At 33.0% G+C, this 26,416-nt stretch overlaps 1 protein-coding gene across 1 annotated transcript in view; it reads left to right on the top strand.

Annotated features, from left to right (window-relative positions):
• Positions 1-7,755, top strand: part of LOC106469088 (60S ribosomal protein L10a-like) — an 11,713-nt gene extending 3,958 nt beyond the window's left edge. Inside the window, exons 2-5 of the mRNA XM_013929543.2 lie at positions 1,429-1,584; positions 3,479-3,627; positions 4,679-4,851; positions 7,505-7,755. Of these exons, the coding sequence (XP_013784997.1) occupies positions 1,429-1,584; positions 3,479-3,627; positions 4,679-4,851; positions 7,505-7,675 (649 nt within the window). The 3' untranslated portion in view covers positions 7,676-7,755. The remainder of the gene's footprint in view (positions 1-1,428; positions 1,585-3,478; positions 3,628-4,678; positions 4,852-7,504) is intronic.
• Positions 7,756-26,416: the final 18,661 nt, after the last annotated feature.

Genomic DNA, 26,416 nt, shown 5'->3' with positions numbered 1-26,416 from the left:
GTTATTTACATAAATTCATGAAATAGTAGTTCAGTAAAATTTTGAATGCGAGTCAACAAACAAGATGACAGCCTTTCACCCATGACCCATCTCGAAAAGGTTTAAGTGGTAATGCTAAACAAGTGCAGGAAATGTTCAAGAAAAAATTGCTTTTAATTCAGGATACATATTATATCTGTAAACAGTTATTACTGTGAGGAATAGCTTTAGGTAGGTGATTTAATTCTTTCCATGCTGTAGGATCAAAGTACACATATCATTATCTTTTATAGTTACATTCAAAATTTCATTACACAAGTATTATCAATGTGTGTCAATAAACTTAGCATCAGAACAATTTAATTGAAGTTTTTATATTATTTGAGTTTATAATAATTTTAAGATAGTCTATTCTATTGAGTGATTTATTTTTGTGTTCTACATGTATATTGAAATTACATTTTACACCAAAATTGTAAACCAAATTAAACTTCATAGAGTAATGCCTGCGGTGCAAAATTTACATAGTCCATGTACTCTTAACACTGTGTAGAAGAAACTGCTAATGTGTTCTCACTGATGTATAAATGTGGAAAGTTAACAAATGAAATTTTAAAAGTCAGTAGTTTGAAATTCTTGAATCAATTATGCATTCAAAAAAGGGCATTATTCATTTTTCAACTTTTCAATTCACTACATTGATTTTATGTGAAATTAGTGTTGGGGTACAGAAAATTAGTTTTTTTAAAGAAGAATTTGGTATTAATTTGGAAGGTTCCTAAGGTTGTACAATTGAAATGTGAAAACTAAAATGAAAAATGTTTTTTTTTTTGCTCTTAGTAGGAAACATTTCCATAAACTTCTTTGGTATTCTTTGTAGCAACAGAGGTGTTGTTTCCCTTTTTGTATTCAAACAGCATTACATGCCAAATGTGTGTCTCATCGTGTGCCATCACTATAAGGGATTAGAGTATACAAAACTTTACTCGTTATATAGGCTACACTAACGTGACTGACGTTTAGGCAGTTCATTTAACTATTATATGTGATGCAAGTTTTTTGGGGGTGGTTAATGATAGTGTTCCAAAACGCGACATTAATTTCTTGATGACCTAACATATCAGTCAGAGTAAGGAATCTGTGCTTGGAAAATAACTATTCCTCCTTTATGTTAATGACAATGATAATTGTATAGCTGGAAAGTTGATTGGCTGATATAAAAAGAATCCTGGCTGACTGTAACAAGGATGCTTCTGTGGTTTTACAAATAATTTCATTGGTTGGACAAATATATGGTCAATGGCATTTAAAAAAAACTAACCAGCTCTGATCATGGGTTTGGGTGAGAGTGAATAAGTATTCTAAAGTGTAGTTAATGATTTGTGGTTTTGGTTGTAAACATTTGTTTTCATATCATGCAAAATATTATAAAATTCTCTTTTTATTTAGCTCTAAAGTGAATCGTGACACCATCTATGAATGTGTGAATGTTGTTGTGGAAAACTCCAAAAAGAAACAACGAAAATTTGTGGAGACGGTGGAATTGCAGGTCGCACTGAAAAATTATGATCCCCAGAAAGATAAACGATTTTCTGGCACTGTGAAGTATGTGCTTTTTCTGAAGTTACAAAGATGTTGTTAAGTTCTATTAGTACCAAGAAACAAAGTTTTTTAGATTTTAGTTGGAAAAAGTTATGTCAACAGGTTTAATTTGAAGATAATCTGTTTTGATCATAAAATATAATGTTTTAATTCTATGTAAGCAAATGTAACCCAGTGGCTATCATGATGGACTATGGATCTGTTGATCCATTATTCAGTGGAGTCAAGAGTGTTAGTCAAATCCTACTGTTTGGTCTGGTTAAACAAGAGTTGTCAGTGGTAGCTGTTGGCTAGATGCCTTCCTTCTGGACAACTACTTCAAAATTAGGGATGATTAGCACAGGTAGCCCTTAAGCTGAATTGGCTGGCATGAATATCCAAAAAGGAAACAAGGGTGATTTTATATAAATTTTTGGTAATTTTCAAAATGCAGTACTTATCAACTAATCAGGAAGCATATTTAAATTTCATGAAAACCTTACAACCAGGTTCTAAAAACAATTGGAGAAGTGATTGAAAAATTTTATTTGTTACTGCCACATGGTTGAACTGATCATCATGTATTAGGTTGTGTGTAATATATTTTCTGTTGTAAAAGTATAATGTCAATACATTCTGCAATTTCTTTCTGTATAGATATTTCCATTTTTAATCTAACCAAGGTGAAGTACACCAATATTGCATCAGTTTTATAAAACAATGAGAATGATGTACTGTTGAACTTGTGTTGCAAAACTTGTTCATGGGGTTTGTTTACCATTTGATATTAATTTTATTTAACCCCTTTTGTCATGTTGTTTTGGCATTTTCTCATCTTCCCTTTTTGATTGGCTATTGAAATACATAATTTGAATAAATTTGGGCAAATATTTTTAGAAGCATGCAGGGCACTGAGTTATATGGGGGCAAACCACAGAGGGGGTACGTGAATCTGAACATTTCTGTTGTGTTCATTTAATTCAGATTCCCAGTGTTAAGATTCAGTGTAGGAACAATTCCTTAATCACTGCCCTTTTATAGATCCAAGTTCAAGGATGAAAACTCGTATCTAGCTGATTTCTGTGAAGCTAAGAACTGAGACCTGAGTACTTGATCTATTAACATCAGTGCATCTAGGCAATGCTATTAATTTAGATAAAATTTGAATTTCACTTGTATTTTTGCACAAAGAATAGTTGTGAATAACATACAAAATAATTCTAAGAAAGAGTAAAATATGACTATGCTATATTAGTAAGCTAAAACTGCAAGTAGAGCACAGTATGCTGTGTTCTTGCTTATGTGTGGAACTATTTTGCTTATCACAATTGACAGTTTTAAAGATTTAAGCTAATTTTATAGCATAAAACATTTTATCCATTAGTTTGTATAAAGTAAAAATGCCACTTTTCCTTTTAGTCTGTTAATTTCTGATGTAGCCTTATTTCAATGTGTTAAATATGCCCGTTGACTTAGAAATCAATAAACCTGTTACAGCAGACCATCCATGCAAGAACCTTACAGGAAATTATAATTACATAATGACTGAGAGTAGTTTCTTATAAAATTAGCAACATTATCCTTATACATGCATCTTGTATACAGTACATTTTGATAAATGATACCTTGTCTTCACAATATTTGTAAATGGATATACAGTGTAATTGTAGAAAAATCTTGGGTGAAATTGTGACTAAATGAATACAAATAGAATCAAACAGCAAATAGAACGTATCCCTGGTTTTCATAAACAATAATTCAGAAATATTTGAAAAATAAATGGTACTTTGCATAAAAAGGTATTTGTTTATGGACTTAATAAATATGGTGTATTTAAATATATAATTTTAAATTTGATGGCTTATTTGTATAACTTAAACTTCAAATGGTTATTCATTATTTTTATTGGTGTTGACAGACTGAAGCACATTCCAAAGCCTAAATATTCAGTTTGTGTGTTAGGAGACCAGCAGCATTGTGATGAAGCTAAAGCTAATGGAATTCCTTGCATGGACTCAGAGGCTTTGAAAAAATTGAACAAGAACAAAAAACTTGTTAAAAAGTTAGGTTTGTGTTTTTTAACAGATTTAATTTTGAGCACAGTAATATTTTCCTTTTTTATATCAAAAAGAGAATACAAAAGATTTAGAAAGTTTGCTCTAATTTCTATCAAAAATTATTCAATACAATAGTTTGTAACATTTCATAATTTTTAAAAAAATTTATTTTAATAATTCATTTTTAGGTAAGTTTATTTAACAGATTACTTTCAAATAGAATATATTTTTGTGTCACAAATCTTTCATTCAGTAATTAGATGCTTAAAGATAAGTTTTGAACTTGTATGTATGTATGTATGTATGTATATATATATATGTATGTATGTGTGTGTGTGTGTGTGTGTGTGTGTGCATATGTTTAGCTGATCAAAGTAAAATTTGAATAAGTTTCTGCCAACTACTCACTACAACATCCAGTAGATATCTAATTTTGTTCTTTACTGGAGTATTTAAAATATTGCTGAAAAAGACTAACCACAATTCCTTTCATAAAATTAATAATTAACAATAAACGTTTTTTGTTACATTCTTTAAATGATGTGAAATATATTGAAAACATGGTCTTTTATTTTTGGAATCATCTGCATGATAAAACATCCTTCCATAAGACATTTTTAGTAGTTTTGTTTTGACCAAGAAATAATAAACAAGTAATATAATTTTGAAAATGCATAATATGGGCTAATTTTGTAGCCTTTAGATATTGAAATGTTTTCTTCAGAAAGCCATTAGCTTTCTTTTCCGAAGAAACTTGTATCATTTTAGTATTATTTGATATATTTAAAAAAATCGGTTTATAGAAATAATATGGTTTCTATCCTATAAATTCTCTTACTCCAACTGATAAATTGCTTTTATAATGTCTGACACTGGCTTTATAATTATCTTCCATCAACACATTTAAGTATACATCTAAAGTAGATACAAAGTAATTGTAAAAAATAAATTGAGAGTTTTTCTTCTTCTTCTTAACATCTTAATCAACCAAAAAATTTTAATACATTAAACAGTGTTAGAACAAGTTGTATGCTTAATGTTAATGTGTTTGTTTGTTTTAGCCAAAAAATATGATGCCTTTCTTGCATCCGAGTCTTTAATTAAGCAGATCCCAAGACTTCTGGGTCCTGGTCTGAATAAAGCTGGAAAGTTCCCAACATTGCTCAGTCATGGTGAATCAATGGTGGCAAAGGTTGATGAAGTAAAAGCCACAATTAAATTCCAGATGAAAAAGGTTTGTTAATTTAAACTTGAAGTATTAGTTAATAAGAACTTCTTGGTGAAAGTAAATAGGAGTGTTAATAATATTTCAACCACACTATATCTGCTATATCTAGTGCTGGGGAGGTGTTTTGCCCAATACCAGGAATCTTCAGGCTAGCTGTGATACATCAGACACAGTAGTGGTTGAGAGGCTGTTCATATTCATGAACTGCTTGATAATAACTGTTATGGTGTAAATAAGATTAAGTTTAAGTATAATTTTTCATCAGTTTTATTTGTCACTATGCATCAGAATTAGGATAAGGATTTTTAGTACTGTATGTGTTTGAACACTGTGATTTATTGTTATTTACTGGAATTAACCTGCTGATTATGTAGAAGAACTCGAGAACAGGCAAGATAGTTTTCTTGTTGCCTGGTAAAATAGAAAAAGTTAATTTTCCTTTTACTTAACCGTATCCAGCTTGGTAGCTCAGGTTTTTATAGATGTAAAAGAACATCAAGTTTTAAAAACAATTTGATATCCCTTCAAATTACCTACAAAGTAAAATTATAACTGGAATGTAGTTTTTAAATTTCGTTTTCATATAAGTTCTATTAACTTTTGTTTGAAGGAACATAAAAGAAAAGAAATCTCTAGCCCTAATTTTTTACCCATTATAATTCTTAATGAGGTGATGGAAAAATTAAATTTCCTGTTGGTACAGGTAGAACTTGTCAGTGGATGTAACTAGGCCATAAACATGTAAGCTTTGCTTAGTTTTAGCTCAAATAGTTTCAAGTCAGTGAAGTTTTGAAGTTGGTGATGTGATAATTTAAATGTTATTATATATGTTTTAATTTCTTAATTTAAAAGGAAATGTTAAATATTGATTTTGTGTGTCACAAAACACGTTCAGTTGTTTTATTGTTCAGTTGCCATTTTATTATGCCCACCATACAACATGTATAAGTAGCTAACAAATTAGAAACTCGAATTTGAAATATAGACAAGCTAAATATAAAATGAGAACCTCCCTCCTCAATGATTTGTTGAGATAGCAATATTTTTAGCAAGTCTGCTAGAGTGGCTCTAGTGTGGTGAAATGGATAGGGGGTAGTATCATTTATAAGAATGTGCCCAAAAAACACCTTCATGTACTTATGCTGTGAAATTCCGCACACACATCAAATCGGTAACCATAGTAATGAAACACCTGTTATGTAATTGGATAAGCACGGCTCAGAACCTACAATGTTTATTGGATCAGCCCAACTCTGAACCATATAATAAATGTTTTTACACATTCTAATTGCAATTTTATTACCCTGGGAAATTCCTATTGAAAGTGTTGTTGGAACTATAAACTGCTATATCCCATATTGTGTTGTCGGAGCAAGGGAAATGTCACCTCACTGAATACCCATGCATTTTTGCGCTCGAGAGTTTCATATTACAGTTGTACGTAAACAGTCTTATAACACGGGCAGTGAATTATTGCTTTCTTATCAGTGGGTTTGTAATTTGTCGATGACAGTAAAATAAGCACAGAAAATACATGGGATATGTTTAGCACTTGAAACTGTCAGGGGAAGAACTTTGATACCTCATGATCAATAATGAAGAAAAAGGAAACAGCTGCTCATTATATTTCTGATTTTACAATTTATCTTTTCATGTTACTTCAATGAGTTGTCTACAGGCTGAAGAATCAAATCCTCATAACCATTTTGTGTTTATTATAGTTTTCATGCTATGACTTTTAATATTTTTAGTGTATCTTTACAAAATTTTGTAGACTTATAGTAGTAAACATTAGAAGCCTTTTGCACACAAAAAATCAGATTTTTCAATGAAGTATTTTTACTTGTATTTGTCTGTGAAAATATTGATTCTTTTTTTTAAACTTGTCTGAATGCAAAGTGATTTTCATTTTAAGATTTAAAATACTTTTCTTTATTTCAAAAATCTCAAATTTCATTTGCACAACCTCTGAAACCTCCTAAATATATACACACCTTTTTTTTCAATAAAACGTTATATTTTACCTGTTATTACATTTACTTCGATTCCAGGGACCGAGCCTGTGTCGAATAGGCTAAAGCATTCTAAAGTATTGGTTTCTCTTCTGTATTGTAAAGTTTTCTCTCAATCAATATTCAAAATTTTAAAACCTAAAATAACCTGTAGTTTACAACCATCAAAACATTTATATATATATTGGTAATATCCTGCAACCATTAACTTTTAGAAACTAAGAAATGCATGAATTAGGGAATTTACAAATCCATGATATAAATGTCCAGTAGAGTGTAGGTATCAGTACTGCAGTTGTGCAGAGAAAAAAAACATGTTCTGTATTGGTTAGGCTGTTGCTTACTGAAATTTTCATTTTCTTCAAAATATGAAAATATTCAATAAGTGATATTCTGCATGTTTGATAATTTATAAATAAAATAAGCTCCGAAATATGAATTTGTGATAAGATTGGAACATAAAATTCCTGATGTATATTTCAGTTAACAGTTATCTGTTGCTTGATGTTACTTGCTTTATCTGATTTTCATAATTCTTGGGTAACTTTCATTTAATTCTAGATTTTGTGGTTACAAACATAATATTAAGTTACATGTGAATGTTTCCATGCAACTCACCTGAATGTTTATAATTTTATTGTTTCTAGGTGTTATGTTTGGCAGTAGCTGTTGGCCATGTAAAAATGTCTGAGGATGAACTAGCCCAGAACATTAACCTTGCAATCAACTTCCTGGTTTCTCTGCTGAAGAAGAATTGGCAAAATATACGATCCTTGCACATTAAAAGTACCATGGGCCCACCTCAGCGCCTCTATTAGTTTCTTTATTGTCATACTCTATGTATTATGACATTTGTGGGAATTAAATATTAGAGGTGTTTGTGTAGTATGCACATCTATCTTTGTATATTGTCTTTGATATACTTTTAATGGAATATTAAGAACATGGTTATAAGGTTGGTGTTTATGGTAAAAACTTTGTCCCTCCCATCTGGCCAGTGGACCAACAGTAAGCTTGAAAGCTTATAACACCCAAGTTCAGGATTCAAGTCTGTGGTACACAAATGAAAATTTGTATTCTGTACTACAAGTGTTTTTCTATAGCCTGTAAAATATAAAAATATTCCATAACTGAAGATAGTATGGTCAGTTCCCACATTGATGCATTATTCACTAATGTACTAGTACAAGAAACAATAGAATGTTTCAGACACAAATTACCTATATTACACCTAACACTTCCTGTTCCAGTTAATACTTTCATTTTGCTCACCAATATCTTGGTTGAAAACAATGTGTTCACCTGTTTAGGACAGTATTTCAAAAAAAAAAGAAATAGTGTAGGGAAATCCATTATCTCCAATACTATTTAATGTCTTTATGGAGTATTTTGAGAGTGAATTACTTCCATCAACAGATATCAAGGCTTGATTTAAATGAAATTTCCAGGTTGTTTTAGAAAGTACAAAATACATAAACCCTCAAAAAAGATCCAATTACAAATTTGATGTTTTTGTATCTTATTTTTTTCCATAAAGTACAATTAATGTTTAGTTGGCAGTTTTTCATCTTTATTCAGCTAATTCTTGATGCCTTATTTCCTGGAAAGTTTCATTACTTTGGAAAAATAAGCTCAAACCATACTAATGGTTGATCATGGCCAATCACAATCAGTATTTTCATTCTAACCATTTTGGTCTGCTCGACAAGTACAGTAGAGTACAGCCTGTTTTTAATCATTGCGAATGACCGTTAAAATTGAGTCCTGGATATGAACAAGATTATTTCATGGTTGCATTAACTGACTGACATGATGGGAGACTTAGAAGATCATAGAAGGTCAAAAAAGTTTGAGAGATGGGAAATTAGGACTTCAAAAAGGGTATAGGGAAAAAAAGGTTGGCTGAAAATGTAAAAATTAACAGTGAGGATTTCTTTAAGTATATTGAGGGTAAACAAAATGTTAGAATGTTGGTAGGACCCTTGAGAGATATAGAGGAAGGCTTGTACCTGGTGATTATGAGATGACTAGGTTATTAAATTCTGCTTTTTCTTCGGTTTTTACTAAGGAAGATTTAAGCAGTATTTCTCATCTTGAACAATTCTTAGATGGAAATGGGGTCGGACTGTGATTGCATTAAATCTGGGCTTGTTAAGAAAAAAATGGGGAAGTTTAAAAAAAGTAAAGCTCCTGGGCCAAATAATATTTTTGCAAGGGTTCTGAAGGAGGTTAAGGATTGGATATGCGAGCCACTTGCTAATATTTTTTATATGTTCTTGTATAGTGGGGCAGGTGCCAAAGGATTGGAAGTTAGTTAATATCACTCCTATTTTCAAGGGAGGTAATAAAATTGTCCCAGTAATTATTTGCCTATTAGTCTTACATCAGTTGTGGGAAAAGTTTTTGAAAGTCTGATAAAAGATGTTTTGCAAAGTCATTTAACAAAGTTTAGAATTTTATTGGATATTCAACATGGTTTCACTAAGGGAAAATCTTACTTTACAAATCTTTTGACATTCTTTAAAAAGGTTACTACTTATGTATATGAGGGTAAGGGTGTAGATTTGGTGTATTTGGATTTTCAGAAAGCCTTTAACAAAGTGCCACATGAAGGCTTCTGAAGAAAATTATATGTATAGGTGTGGGAGATAAGTTAGGTAATTTGATGGAAGAAAGCAGGGGGTTGTTATAAATGGAGTTCAGTCAAAATGGATTAATATCACAAGTGGGATACCTCAGGGCTCAGTCTTAGGACATTTGCTCTTTTTGACTTACATCAATGACAGATAAAGGGATAGTCAATAAATTACTTAAATTTGCAGATGGTATTAAGGTCTTGGGTGTTGCTTACCATGAAGAGGATGCTGTTGCTTTACAAAAGGATTTAGTGAGTTGGGCATATAAATGGCAGATGGGTTTTAATTATAATAAATGCAAAATAATGCATATGAGTTATCATTATTTGAATTATAAATATCATTTGGATGGGAATAATCTTAACTTAAAAGTGTCACTAAAGAAAGGGGTCTTGATGTAATGGTTGATCAATCTCTTAAACCATCAAAGTAATGTGCTGTTGCTAGTAGTAAGGCAAATAGGATTTTATGTTGTATCTACAGAAATACTGAATACAAGTCTAAAGAGGTTATAATTTCATTGTATAGACTGCTGGTTAGGCCACATTTGGAGTATTGTGTTCAGTCTTGGGCTCCATACCTTAGGAAGCACTTGAATTGTTGGAAAGGGTTCAGAGGAGGGTTACTAGAATGGTGCATGGGATAGAGGGTTTGTCATATGAGGAGAGATTAAGATCTCTGAAACTGTTTTCTCTTGAAAAAAGAAGTTAGGGTGGATCTGATTGAGATATTTAAGATTATAAATTGATAGTTTTGATGCAGCATCTTTTTCTAAACTTAACAGCGAGAATAGTAGGACTAGGGGACACAAATATAAATTTTGGCAAGGTAGGAGTCATCTTCAGCTAAGACAGCTTTATTTTTCTAACAGGGTGGTTGGCCTTTGAAATGGGTTGCCTTCAGATGTTGTAGAGACAATAAATTTAAGTGAGTTTAAGAGAAAGCTTGATAACTATATGAATGATAAGGGCTGGATTTAAGTGTTGTTTAATTTTATAATAGTTTAGTTTAGAGGATGGGGCAGCTAAGACTGACCAACAGGTCTCTTGTTTTCCCTAAACATTATGGTGTGTTATGTCTTCTGTCTGTCCAATTCACAGAAGTGATTTTCCAAACTTTTTTTTTAAAAAAAAACTTCACAGCACTATAAAGTTGAATGGGAAAAGAACAACTCACTTTCTTTCTTCCATATTCTTATAACTAGAATTGACACAGGACCTGTTCTATTAAAAACTAATGAGCCCTCTCAGTTACTAGAACACTTTTTCTCATGCTACCACAAAAAATGTTAAAGCATCTGTTGCAATCTCTGTGTTTCTATGCACCTACAAAATATGCCATCCTTTGAAATTAAGTCAAGAAATTAAAAACAACATGTCCTTCCAATTAACTTGTTAAATTTAATTAGAAAACATACAAAATGAATATTGACCTGGATAGGAACGAATCTATTGACACTGTTTCCAACTCGTTGGTAGAAAATTTTGCATTCTTTTTTTTTAAGGTTGATAATACACCAACCAATGGCAATAACAATGAATATTGTAACAATTTCATCAATGTGTATGTTGCATGGACCAGGCGAAATAAACTAGATATCTGTAGATGTGTAGGCACAACCTTGTATGTTACCATACTCTTTAAAAGAATGACATGTGATATATGCTTTAAAGAGTTCTTGGCCTTTTCTAAGTTTGCCGACCACTTGGTAAACTCTTATAATTCAGTGGCACAAGCAGTTTGCTTTTCTTGTGGAAAATATGGCTCCACTCTATTGCTGGTGTGCCTAACGTCTGAGGATGAAATGTAAATTCTCTGGTAAATGATAATAGTTTACTCAGGCTGAAAGGGCAGTAATGTCCTCTGTGATAGATATATGGCTGGCAAGTCTATCGTAAGTACCGAGATTTACATAAGGTGTGATATTCTCATAACCAGTCGGTGTTTGTCTACCACCATGAGTCATGGAGATCCTGTTTGAGGAGGAAACCCATTTGAATAAGTTGACTGAGAAAGAATCGTTTCCTAACTATACTTGGCTCTTACCTTGATCAGAGAATCACTCCGATAATCCAACTGAATGGTAAAGAAACCTATGGAGCAAGTCACTCTATACTCATTAGATTTCTTCTAATTACCTGGGACGTAAGCCGGATTTACAAGCTGGGAGGGAGTTGTGTTTGCTCTGAATGTATGTTGTAGTACAGTAGTAACAGCACGAATTTTAATTCTGGCTAAATATACCTTTTTACGTGTAAATTCGCAAGGTAACCCGAGAGACACCGAATTGAGTCATGCAGTGGTCGGACGCCAGCTGTAATGAACTACTAGAGTACTTGACTTATGACGCCACTGTGCGTACTTAGCAATGTATGTATACAACTCAATGCACATGTGTGGTCTCTCACCTGTGCTAACATTACATGGAGTCATTCATAAGTGTTTTACAACACAAGTGAATCATTTACATGAGGAGGATAGTAATCAACATTGGAAACAAAAATTAGATAAACAGAGTGAAAGGGGAAAAGACTTGACTGTTTTTGAATTTCGCGCAAAGCTACACAAGGGCTATCTGCGCTAGCCGTTCATAATTTAGCAGTGTAAGACTAGAAAGGAAGGCAATTCTTGGGCTAGTCTTTTACCAACGAATAGTGGGATTGACCGTCACATTATAACACACCCGCGGCTGAAAGGGCGAGCATGTTTGGTGGGACGAGGACTCGAACCTGCAGATTGCGAGTCGAGCCAAAAGACTTGATCTCGATGTTAAGAACCGACGAGTAGGACGTTCGCTGTAATGACGAACCTAAAAGGTATTTTAGAATGCAGTGTGCCTGGTATTTCGCTAATACTAGTGAGAGAATGCTGAAATATTCATGAACGAGTAATGAATGAAAATCATAAAGAGTGACTTAGATATCACAACAATTACATATACGTAGTGTGTCCAGTGTTTTATTTGGTTGTGGGAGGAATATTTTCAGTAATGCAGACTGAAATATTTCTTAAAACGTAAACAGTTTTACTGAATACCTTCTTAACGTTGTTTCTTTACAAGATTTAGTGTAAAAATATGAAATGTAAGCTGTATGTGTGACAGGGGAATGCGGAAAGTAACATCCACGAGGTAAATTCCTTGTAATTTGAGCGAAAAACTAGTGCACGATTTGTAAATGAAAAGAAGTCCCTAGGGAAAAGAGGATGAAAATTTTAGCGAAGGTTAACGGTCAAAAGTAATGGTTAACATAATCTACCTCGATTCCGCTCAAATGTGTAGAAACTGGTTTTAATCTCGACCCTCATTCCTTCCTCCTGGAACCGGGCACTGTCTACGAGAAAACTATGTGACAGGAATAATATGATGCCAAGTCGAGAGTGGAGTGTATTTTAAAAGGGCAACACGGGACACTACGGCCACAAGTGTGATCAGGAAATTATAAAGTTCTCGGAGTTCATGTTCTTTGAGTGATATAGGGCATGCGAATGCGTGAAGCCTGTAGACGTGTTGTCTGACCAGATAGTTTAGTTAGTAGTTCGGGTGTAACTGTCCGTTATGATACTCTTTAACCTACACGACTGAACTTTGGACCATGCAAAATTCACCTAACCCTATAAATGAATCTAGATTTTCAGTGTTGAGATCAAGTTTTAGCCTCAGGATCTCTCTTCAGCGCCAGCTAGGTGATTTTCCTGTTTTTTGTGTGGGTGCCCAGGGAGCAGACCCAGAGGACTGCAAAAATGGAAATCCTAACACAAACCGCCGTACACTTGAAGAGATGTCAGTGCTCTAAAGGCAATGCTTGGAGATGGCCGCTGATTGGACAAAGGCTTGGGAGTTGTATAACCTTGAGGAAGGTCTGTGGCGGAGGATAGCCTCTCTTTCTCGTCGACACCCAAAAACTGAGCCGTTGTCCGAGCTTAATATGATCTTGAAACCATAAGAGTAATCCTGGAGAATCTCTTGGTGAGGTGAAGTGAAATAAACCTTGACTGACTCATGATTATTGAAATTGTACAGTTTTTGGTTTGTGTGTATATATATATATCTATACTAGCTGAGTTGCACTGTGAAAATTTTGATTTGAAATGTATAGATAAGTATTTTTTTCAGTAAATAGACAAAAGCTGTGATGCGAATAATAAAAAAGCATTTACTCAAACAAAGCTTGATTTGAAATTAGAATTGACAATGCTTCAACACATTGCATGTTTTTCCAAAAGGAGAGTATACATAAAGATTGTTAGCTGTTCCTACTCTAGAGCATCCTACATACAGTTGACCACGAGAGAAGCAGTATTCTTGTAACTGTAGCCCAACAACTGTTTGTCCCTGTGATTTTTGATCGACATGGCAAAACTTAATTTTACTGGAAATTGTAAGCGCCTAAACTGAAACGGCATCTTTGATGTTATTAGAGGTATCCTAGGGTTAAAGTATCTTCACCCTTGCCACAACCAGTTTGAAATTGTGCTTCAATGACATGAGGCTGTAATGCCTTTATTATTAATCTGGTACCATTGCAGAGCTTAGGCTGATCTAAATTTCGTAGAAGCATTATAGGAGCTCCAACTTTAAGTTGTAGTTGGTGAGGAGGCAATCCTGGAAATTCCAAAGAATTTAGAAACTCCGTTAGATAGTTGACAATCTCATTTTGATCGATAACTGCATCAATTGATTTGTAAATATAAGGATTCCCTGGAATATTTTGGAGTAGTTGTTGGTTGATAGAATTAACTATCACATTTTTAGGTGCCACAACAAAGTAAAGTCTTTGTAGTGATAACTAAAGTTAGTAGATACTTTTTCTGTTAATTCATTAACACTTTGGACCACTATACTGATTGTAGATATAATGACTTTGTTGTCGTGGTCAACAAAATTTATTACAAAAAAATGGCGCAATAATCATTAATTGTCAATTTCGTCATTAAATACTATACCAAATGTAAAATAAATAGCACCATTAAATTTCTTGTAAAAAATTGGTTGTTATGAAGTTATTTCAAAATTTGTAAGTTTAACCGTTTGGTTTCCTATAGCGAACACATAAACAAACTTCCTCTTTTATATATATATATATAGATAGATGGCCAGGTGATTAGGGCGGTCGACTCGCAATCTGCGGGTCGCGGTTTTGAATCCCCGTCACACCAAACATGCTCGCCCTTTCATCCGTGGGAGCGTTATTATGTAACGGTCAATCCCACTATTCGTTGGTAAAAGAGTAGCCCAAGCGTTGGCGGTGGGTGTTGATGACTAGCTGCCTTCCCTCTAGTCTTACACTGCCAAATTAGGGACGGCTAGCGCAGATAGTCCTCGTGTAGCTTTGCGCGAAATTCAAAAACAAACAAAAAATCCTTCTTTAGCTAATTATCTTTGTATTCATGAAAAATAGTGGTTTGCAGAGTTAAAAGTTTGCACACAATCTTAAACAATTATATCATGGGAGGTGTGTGTATAACATGTTTACGATCATCAAGGACTTAGATCATGTTTCTCAATTTTTGGAGTTTCTAAATATGAAGCATAATAGTATTAAATGTACAACTGAATATCAGCAAGATCATAAATTCGCTATTTTTTGATACATTACTTCATGATTCTGTAGTTAACTTTGATTGTGAAGTTTACCGTAAAACATTTACAGACCTTTTTAAAAAAAGTACAAGTTATATATCAATTTTATATAAGTAAAACTTGTTTAAATTTTTACTTTATCGTTAGCACAGTATTTTACGAAGTCAAACTTGGGTTTCAAGCTATAACTTCAATTATATGTATGTGTGAATAAAGGAAGCCAAAAAAGAAACGACCGAGAACAAAAACTTTACTACCCTCATACATAATTACGGTCATGTTCTTCGTGCATATAAAATATCAAAATATCTTTTTTTTAAAAAAATAAATAAAGAGTTTGGCAACACCAAGAAATTGTAATGAAAAATTTTTTCGCATCTATTTGACTGATTTAACAACTGATGACTACTTGAACAAACAAAACCTTACTAAACCTTTAGCGTATGAAGTTTCTAAGCGTTTACGTTTTATAACTTTGTCATCTATTATTTTATGTATTAAAATAAGAACTGTGAATCCTACTTCTTAGAGTGTATACGCATGCACAATTGAGACATATTTTTAAATCTGGATGACGCATGCAGTACTTCTTCATATATAAAGATAGTATTTCATCATTTAAAAATATCAAATGCAGTTTATCAAATAACTTGTTCTTGTGGTAAGTGAGATTACATCAATTCTACCACAAGAAACTATTATGCTGATGAAAGAACATTCAAATCTAAGTATGCAATGTACCTATCAAGTTTTAGAGGCGGATTAAGAATGTTTGGAGTCCTATTCCACGTAGAACATTGGGTCCCCCGTACAGCTCTTGCCCCATCAAATCAGAAACTTACAGTAAAATGCATTAATAAATAGACCCGTATAATATGTAGACATTGAATTAATAATATAATAGTTCACACCACAATATACTATTTTTAAATAAAACTTATTAAATCTGTCACATACATATATACACACACACATCTATATATACATATATGTATATATATAGAAAACTAACTTCCCAGTTTACCTCTGACGAAAAAAAAATGTCTAGCGTCACTTAGACCTAAATCATACTTGGGCCACCTTCTGAGAGCGTTTTAGCTCCTATTGGTCCACTTGGTAGGGGATATGCCATATAGGACAACTCCAAGCCGAACCCACCTGCCAATACTTGTTCTGCTAGCTTCAAAACTGTCGGACGGGATAGTTGGACAAAGATACATACACCCAAGCATGAAGGGGTTTATAAGAGTAGGTTTTTAGGGTCACTAAACCAGACATCGCATTGCGTGTTCTTGGACCTCTTCGGAACCCTGGAACCTTAACGTTTTAGCTTTCCTCTTGGTAGTGTAACTAGGCCATAAAGATAAGAATACTCCTGGGCCATCTAGAATCCACCTGCCAAGTTTGATCCTACTAGCTCTAGAACTACAGGAGTAGTTACTCACTCACACACACACACAGAGAAAGATACACGTTGAATTAATATAGGATGTTTCATTTTATATATATATATACATGTATATAAGTGAAAACATTTTATTGAAGTTAAAGTAAATAAAATTATATTCTTAAGGTTTCAAACATAGTCAAGAAAAAAAATTCTTGGTTATGGTGGAATGACGTTGATCTGATATTATTATTAACGGAATTATCCAAACACATTACTTTTGGGAGTAGTAAACTTTGCTTACCGTTGAACCGTCGGGAGAGGTCAGAGCACAATTACATTTGTAAAGAATGTAAGTATAACTAATAAAAACTTTTCTTTTATGGGGAAAAATACTTTGAGTGTAGCATCCTCTAGAAGCCTTACTGAAGTACTGAAAAATAACTTTAGAGTTCATTATTCTTTCTTTTTCAATTTAACTAATCTACAACCGATATATTTATAAATGTTTTGAAATACATAGTATAGTTCAGATGAAACGTTTTAACTATGGGGAGTTATTGATTATTTTTATGTTGAAACTGATCCAAGTATATCAGGATTTCTGAAACTTCAACAACAATGTCAGTGGATTATGACACCAAATTAAAAAAAAACAACTAAAAATAAGGAGGATTTGAAAGAAACCCTTCGGACAAATCTTTGATAACCAGACACGTGCTCAATTTTTTATTTTTTCATCTCGTTGACAGGAATTTAGATTGAATTCCTGTGCGATCTCCCATATCCTCGTTAACAACTCGCAAACTAAATTTATTCGCGTGACATCTTGAGCAATGCGTTCCCCGGTGCGTCAGAAGAAAGCTTACGGGCTTTCAACATTAATATCCGGGCTCTGTTTTCCATGGCGGACCGTCACAGAGAGTATACAGCCCATCGTGTAGTTTTGCGCTAAAACAAACAAACATAAAACTTAAATTATACTCAAGTCTGGATACTTATTTTTTAATTTTGATGAGCAGATAAAACTTAAATTATACTCAAGTCTGGATACTTATTTTTTAATTTTGATGAGCAGATAAAACTTAAATTATACTCAAGTCTGGATACTTATTTTTTAATTTTAATGAGCAGATAAAACTTAAATTATACTCAAGTCTGGATACTTATTTTTTAATTTTGATGAGTAGATAAAACTTAAATTCTTCAACGATTATTTCGCGTTTGAATAATTCCAAACCTGAATAGTTAATGATGTTCGACCTCTTTATATCTCCACGCGTGCATCGAATGTTTTAAAACTTCGTGAGAATCACTGATATGATATAAATTGCTTATATTGGTTTGTTTGTTTATTGTTAAGCACACATTCACAGAACTGAATGTCTGTGCTGTGCCCACTACGGGTATCGAAATCTAGTGTTTAGCATTATAAGCCTTCAGACATCATGGGGCATACTGCCCATAAATTATTTAACTAATTAATGAAAACATACCACAGAATAAACTTGAAATCAATTTTATATTGTATTTTAACCTTATATTCAGAGTCGATCGATAATATTTTTCAACGCCTAACGACAATGAATGGTCAAAAGCATGTGTGAGTAGATAAGAATTCTTTCGAAATGGGACTGAAAAAGGCAGCATAAACTGTAAGATAAAGACACGAACGCCATTAAAACAACCAACATTTCAGAAATACACTTGGGTATAGAATTACTAAAAGAAATATACTTTTTTTATCCCCTTTGAAATAGATGAGTAAAATTTCGATTTATATTTTGCACCTTATAAAAAAAACGTCAAATTGTTTGTGTGAATATTTCCAAAAATATTATCTTTACGTTTCAAAATATCGTAAGTAGGTTGCAGCTCTGCATGACACCAGGGGATGTTTTAAAGTAAGAGATTCGCTCTATTTTCTGCTTGAATGAAATGTTTAACTCATATTGTTTTCTTCTTCGCATTATTCCAACTACAATAAATATAAAGAATAAATGATTAAATCTAATTATTATACTCTCAATATTTCTAGAGTATTTATATGAATCGAAACTCATCAATACTTTAATGTATGGATCGATGAGCAAAAACATATAATAAACGTTAATTGTTCATTACATAAAAAAGTATCCTGATCTCATTTCAAGGCTGAAACACGAGAATGCTTTCAATCAGCCGGATTACACACGACAATGTTGAATGCTTATTTCTCTATTGAAGTCAGAAAAACATATGCAAAACATTATATCCTTACAATGTAACTCTCGTACTATCTAAAATAACTTCATTAGATCAAATAGTAGCCATAGATAACATGTTGAATGGTTTCATTAATTTTTTAAACATTACTTACATCTAAATCTTTAGAAAATACCCAATATTTTTGTCAGAACAAACATAACAGCAAATTAGTGTCTAACGAATTAAATATTTCGATTGTTTTTAAACGAAACATCCTAAAAAAATAAAATACGAAGCAAGTCTATTTTATACACGACAACAAGAACAAAAACTAAGATGTGGTTGATTGTTATTATTATTATTTTATTAATAAGATTAATAAATGATTGCATGGCTCCCCTCCTTTTACTTTTTTTTTTGTGGAAGAGGGATAAAATTAAATCAATAAGTATTAGTTTATGAGCTCAGTGATCTTAAACCTAGTTTTAATACATATTCGCTCCCAAAACAAGAGTTAAACATGCTAACACCAAATTGAAATGCTAAGTCTTTCTTGTTGTCTCTGTACTGCTCAGTAAAATGATCTCCATTTTCATATCATCTAATCGTTAGACCACGCAATAAGTATGAATACCATTAAGGCAAGTAAAAATCTACACACAATAATGTTTTATGGAATGTAAAGGACATTTATACTCAGCTGAAGATTCAGCTTTTATGATTTGATTTATGACATTAAGCAGTTTTAGTCAGTTTTTATACCAGAAATGCCACCTAATATATAATTACTTTATATGACTGATTGTTATCATTGACCTATTTATGATCATCATTTTAAAATTAGGGACGGCAGAAAATAACCATGGGTGCTTGCAATAAATACAAAATACAAGTTCCTCTTTTGTCGTCTAAATTGTTATTTCTGTAAAGCTAAACGTTATTAGTGTTATTTTTGTTTGTTATTAAGCACAAAGCTACACAAAGGGCTATCTGTGATCTGCCCATCACGGATATCGAAATTCGGTTTCAAGTAATATAAGTCTGCAGACATCCCTCTGTGCCACTGGGGGGCGTTACTAGTAATAGTTTCAGTAATATCTAGGTCTTATTATGTGTTGCCTTATCGAAAATTATCCTCTCCTCAGGGAAACCACAGAGTAGCAGCCATTGTCGCCTGCAACACAAAATATATATTGTTACAAGAGTTTGGAATCAAGTTTTGATTAAGTTGAGAAATGTAAAATAGGGTTTGTTTGTTAGAAGTTAAGCACAAAGCTACACCATGGGTTATCTGTGCTCTGCCCACCACGGGTATCGAAACCTCGTTTCTAGCGGTCTAAGATCGGGCTGCAACTGGCAGCACGGGAGCTGCTAAAAGCAGCTTCATATACTTTCAATCTCTCATTGTGAAATCAACATGTCTAGCCAAACACCTCCACTTCGCAACTCCTTCCTACATCACTGAATAAAAACGTCTAGACGAAAGAAAAGGCAGCTATTCAACAACACCCACCCACTGTCAACTCTTGGGTTACTCTTTTACCAACGAATACTGGTATTGACAGTGAGAAAGAAAAAATAAGGCAAGGAAATGTGGGATAAACTAAATGAACCGAGAAACAGAGATGAAAGAAGAATCAATGTGTTACCACTGAGAAACACAACGTAGTTCTAAATCTGTATGTTGTTGATCATAGTAATAAACATAAATGTGTGTATATTAGTATACACAAGTCAACAATTCCTAATAGGTATAAGTAAAACCTCAATAAAATTGAAGGGAAAGCGAAGTACAACAGAACAAAGTGGTGTCAGAAATACTCAATCTATAACATCTACTGACAGACTATATAGTAGTTATTGTTGTTTTCTTAGTGCAATACTACACCATGGGCTACCCGAACTTTATCCAATACAAGGATTCGAACCTCAGATTTTTTTGCGTTGTACATCCGTAGAATTACTAATTACCTACTGATTATATAGTCAAGAAACGATGTTTAATAAAGACATATAGCGGCGACTATCATGTCTTTCATACATTTCGGTGCCCTTTAATTCTTACACATCATCTGATAATGCTAATGAAGTAGTAATAAGTCGAAGCAGTTCGGAACAAACACTTGCTTGTGAGAATCGAATAAGCCTTTTCACATGCAAATTATTATATAATATAAAAAGTACTGTTTCTTGAATTTCTTCTTTTCTTACGAGAAGAAGAGAGTGTATTTTCATGAATAAAATTATCTCCATGATGTTAGAAAAAAAACAAAAAACGGCAGAATAAACAATCCAAAATCAAGGAGAAAGTTTAGGCTGAAAAAATTCAATAGCCAAATTTCGGAGTAGTAAGTTAATGGATCATAATAAAATCATAGGAATCAAGTGAGTAAATCTTGGAGACTTATATAAGGGTTATAGCTCCAAAAGTGTCGTAAACATTTCATGGAGTCATAACACTCAAGTGAGTAAATCTTGGAGACTTATATAAAGGTTATGGCTCCAAAAGTGTCGTAAACATTTCATGGAGCCATAACACTCAAGTGAGTAAATCTTGGAGACTTATATAAGGGTTATGGCTCCAAAAATGTCGTAAACATTTCATGGAGATGAAACGTAGGGAATTGAAACCTAGCGATAGAAAATGTATAGTTTCTCGCCCTTGTTCAAAATACGAAGTGGCAACCTGGGGGAATAGATTTCCTCCAAACGTCTGGATACGAACAAATTGTCAGGAAGACACTAGTAGAAAAGGTGAAGGGTGTCTGAGTTGGGATTTCCTGAAAACAGGATTATATGAGGATGATTTGATTGCAGGAACTGTATGTTAAAATTCTCTTTGATGTAGCTAAATTTTGACTTTTTGGAATCTCAGATAGGAGTATGAGGTAGTAATGTCTTGAAATGAAATAAATTAGCTTAATAAAAGTTTCAGAAGCATATGTGGTGAAACGTTTCTTCCCACAAAGTTAAAACAGTGCTTGAGTTCGATTTAGGTAAATCTGAGCTTATATTGAATTATCTATCAACTTGTTTGTTTGTTTGGAATTAAGCACAAAGCTACACAATGGGCTATCTGTGCTCTGCCCACCACGGGTATCGAAACCCGGATTCTAGCGTTGTACGTCCGCAGACATACTGCTGTGCCACTGGGGGCATCTATCAACTTATTAGCGATGTAGTTTAACGTGTCTTCATATTTAATGCCCTTCTAGCTGTTGCATGACACAATGCAGTATTATTTAATTAACATTGTAGAGGAAATCTTAATAATTGCCCCCATCCAGTGGTAAGTCTGAAGACTTATGACGCTAAAAACCGGATTTAGATACCTGTGGTGGGCACAACACAGATAGCTCATTGTGTAGCTTTGTGCTTAACAAGAAACAAACAAACAAATCTTAAAACTTTTGCAGTGAACAGTGTAGTGCTTGTTATTATTGTTTAATTGTAAATTGGAGCAAAATACTACTAGAAGACGTCGTTCAAAACAATACTGAAAGAAGTAAGGAATTGTAGATTTAGCAAACATGTATAAAAGAAAAGTAAAACAAGATGTAATCTGTTTTATTAAATATATGATATTGTTACAAAAGCAAATATGTTATTATCGCTGAAATCATCAAATTGAAAATTCAGAAAAGTTCAAATTAATGAATAATAAATTATCTTTGTTCTAGAATTAAATATTTTATATTGATTAATAACTTAGAAAATATTGGTGATGTATCTTTTAGTTTGCGTCATCTTACACATAAAGTCAAAGTTAAGCTAATAATCTTCATAGGAAAGTATAAATATCATAAACAGGATATATACGATCAGAAAATAGACATTCAGGTAGTAAATTAATGGTTTTTCACAACGTCCATAAAAGTAAAGTAAATATATAAATATAATTTTCGAAAAATAACCATGGAAGTAATAAATAATGAAATGTGGCTACAGATAACTCCAAAATTATACAATTATGATTTTTCTGCTTTCTAGTTTGTTCGTTTATTAATATTATTATTATGTGATCGCGTTAATAATCCTTCAAGTAATATACTCAATATTACAGTTGGTTGTCGTTTCAAAAACAATTAATAACAGGGGTTTTGTGTGTAACGAAGCTGGAACCCACTTCCTCTCCATCGTCTACGTATAAGACTTAAGCGACATATTCTTTTGCATGGGTTACTTTGATTGTTTTCGCAGTCACAATCACAGCCAAAGTTTTTCTTTGGATTACAGATACTAGGACATTCTCTCCGACAGTGACGTTTACAGTTTCTCCTACACAGTCCATGATGATACCCGTCGGGAAGACGACGACAAAATCTGTCACAACGGCCACTGCATAGCGATGTACATTTCTTCTTGCAATTCAGTTTGTTTACTGGCATATCATCATTAACATCACTTTTACATCTTTTGTTACATTTACCTCGACATTTATTTTTACATTTTTTGTTTTTGTTCTTGCATTCATTTATCTTAGACTTACAATCATTTTCTCTCCTTTCTCTACTTACCCCAATGCCTCTTACACCAGCCCTATCCTCTCTGGCGCACACCACATTCCTACTACAGTCTAGTATGCAATCGTCAGTGCAGTCGTCATAGCAGTCGTAATTACATTTAAACTTTTTGTTGTTTTTTAAAAGCAGGCTGTCATCAAAGTAGCTTTTAGCTTTGTCTTTGCAGTCTGCCTGACATTTGGAGTCACATGTGATATGACAGTTGTTGCACTTGCTATCTGTTTTCTCACCTTGACAATCTTCTTGACATTCGCTATCACAACTACTGCTACATGATTCCAAGCACTCAAACTTTTCATCTGCCTTATCGTAAAGCAATGCAAGTGATTCGTCTTCAAGCTTAAGTTCAGTAGTGTAAGAATCAGGGTCTTCTTCGTAAAGATAATCATCGTAATGATTCAGAATATCTTCTTCTGTGTTATAATCACCAAAATCATGGTAATATCTTGTAGGTTCTTCTTCGTGTAGAAAATAATTATAGTCAATTTCATTTTGGTTTTCTGTAAAATCATTTACGAATGCATTCACTCTGGATTCTATCAACTCGTTAATTGTAGTATGGTTATCCGCAACAGATAACTGGTTTTCTAGCAAAGTGTAGGCTAAATCTTCATCGGCATTTTCAAACATTTCTTCGGCTGAGTAATCAAAATCTGTGTAATGCTGGTCTTCCCACGCCATTGCTCTAGCTTTAATTTGCCTTTCAAATTCAATAGGATTTTCAGATCGATTATTATTTGTCGGGAAATCTTTAAGGTTGCGTCCAGAAACATATCTATCATAGATTCCAGAACGTAAAGGACCAACACCGCCTTCTCCTACTAACAGGTCAGAACTCACAAATGCCAAAAGGAAGGGCGAAATTTTTGCTGAAATGAAAATCGAAAATTAAACAAATGTAAAGTATTCAGTAAAAACAATATGTACTGCCTAAGAGTGCAACTAATACATGTTTTATTTTCTCCCAACATATACTGTGGTATAGGGAATGTTAACGTTACCTTAACCTCATCTCTTCATAAAACTCCAAATCTTAGTCAGATTTTTAAACTAGCAAAGATAAATGTGATGACTTCATATCCAAAGTATTGAAACTATTGAAAATAAAATGGAACTCAAAATGACTTCTACTAAAGCATCATGATCAGCCAAATTATTCCAATGTACCATAACAGACATTTTATAAATTACAAACTTATTTGTAAAGATTCATCAAAACGTTTCCTACTTTTATTTCTAAAATGAACCATTGGCCGTGAATTTAGCCAATTGGTAGTGCTTTGCGAATAATAAACTGTAAGACCACTTCGCCAGCAATAAGCTGTAAGGCCACATCACCAGCAGATTGATGCAATTAATAAACTGTAAGACCACTTCGCCAGCAGATTGATGCAAGTAATAAACTGTAAGACCACTTCGCCAGCAGATTGATGCAAGTAATAAACTGTAAGACCACTTCACCAGCAGATTGATGCAAGTAATAAACTGTAAGACCACTTCACCAACAGATTAATGCAAGTAATAAACTGTAAGGCCACTTCACCAACAAATCATTTTAAATGAATAACTATGTGATTCAGCTAGGCGCCATAATCTCTCACCAATGTTTGAATACAGTAAAAAGAAAACACTTTTAGTCAGTACATTTTAAACAATAAATTTTAGCCATAGCTTCATGGAAGCAATAAACTGTTCTAAGGTATTGATAGTAACTTTTCAAACAATAATGTGTAATATTAAATTAAAAAGTTTTCTTTCTTTTAAACAATAGAACGTAGCTCTAATTATTGATAATATCTTTCAAATAATGAAACATATCTATAAATTTAAAATAATTTCCTTTGTGTAAGAAAGTGTAGCTCCAAAACATTGTTAGCATATTTCGAAAAAATTTGGATTCAAACTATTAATAGTTCTTTTTTAACTATAAAGAGTATACTATTTCGAACAATAATCTATAGATCCAAGTTCTTTTGGGGTATTTTTCCGGTAACACAGGCCTGATGATGGTTTCATTGTATTTTACATGTTCTACATTAATGCCTGTACGCTGAATCCGAAAATGATGTCCATTTTTCTCCATCACGTACATGTTTTCACAAAAAGTCATAATGCAATACATAAAAGAAAGACTACAACAGTAGTTTTGAGACTAAAAGATGAAGATTTCACCAACAAAATCAGGATGATTGTTTGTTTTTGAATTTCGCACAAAGCTAAACGAGGGCTATCTGCGCTAGCCGTCCCTAATTTAGCAGTGTAAGACTAGAGGGAAGGCAGCTAGTCATCACCACCCACCGCCAACTCTTGGGCTACTCTTTTACCAACGAATAGTGGGATTGACCGTCACATTATAACGCCCCCACGACTGAAAGAGCGAGCATGTTTGGTGGCACGGGGATTCGAACCCGCGACCCTCAGATTGAGAGTCGAGCGTCTTATCCACCGGACCATGCCGGGCCCAAATCAGGATGAATGAGAATGTATATTCGTTTGACATCAATGTTCTTCCCTTTTCTTCAGTTTGTTTGTATTTTTGCTAACTAACATGATAATAAAAAAGTTCATTGTAGTAAACGAAATAACAATTTGATCTAAGTAAGAGTTTCTTTTTATTTCCGATTTGTAAAAAAATCCTTACGTAATAGAAAAAAAAATTATATTATTTTTGAAATCTGCGTAGCTGAATTATAGAAAATCTGCTATTAAAACCAAAACAACGTTTATGAAGTTTAAATTCGCAGGCCTGTGTAATTAATTGAAGTCCAACCTTATTGTGAGTATATTTTTAACAATAATTTGTAGATCTATTTTATCGATGGTAATACCAAGCAATGAAGAGAGCTCTAAACTAATGCATTTTCAGAAGAAGAAAAAATACATCTAAATTATTTATAGAATTTTGAAACAATACATTTTAGCACAGTTGTATCAATATTACATTCAACGAAGGAGATATAGCCGTATTTTATTGTTCATTTGTTTAGAAAATCAGCTTTCACGCGACAACGTCACAGTGTCCAATACTGATGTATTTTAGGCCACACCTTTTTTGTTGTTCGTTTAGATGTCGTAGGTGTTTTACAGTAACGATATTTTTATTTTTAAAGTACTCTTTACTTTATAAGCAAGGAAAGTTAAGCAGTGCATATATATATATATATATGTATAAATCCATATACTTAGTTCTATTGATTGTAGATAGACGATTAAAATCAGCACTATAAAACAATAATAAACGTTTT

This window comes from Limulus polyphemus, unplaced genomic scaffold (genome assembly GCF_000517525.1).
Source record: "Limulus polyphemus unplaced genomic scaffold, Limulus_polyphemus-2.1.2 Scaffold3294, whole genome shotgun sequence".
In the NCBI taxonomy this organism is placed as follows: domain Eukaryota; kingdom Metazoa; phylum Arthropoda; class Merostomata; order Xiphosura; family Limulidae; genus Limulus; species Limulus polyphemus.
Note: the sequence above shows the minus strand (reverse complement) of the source record. Positions and strands in the feature narration are given on the sequence as shown.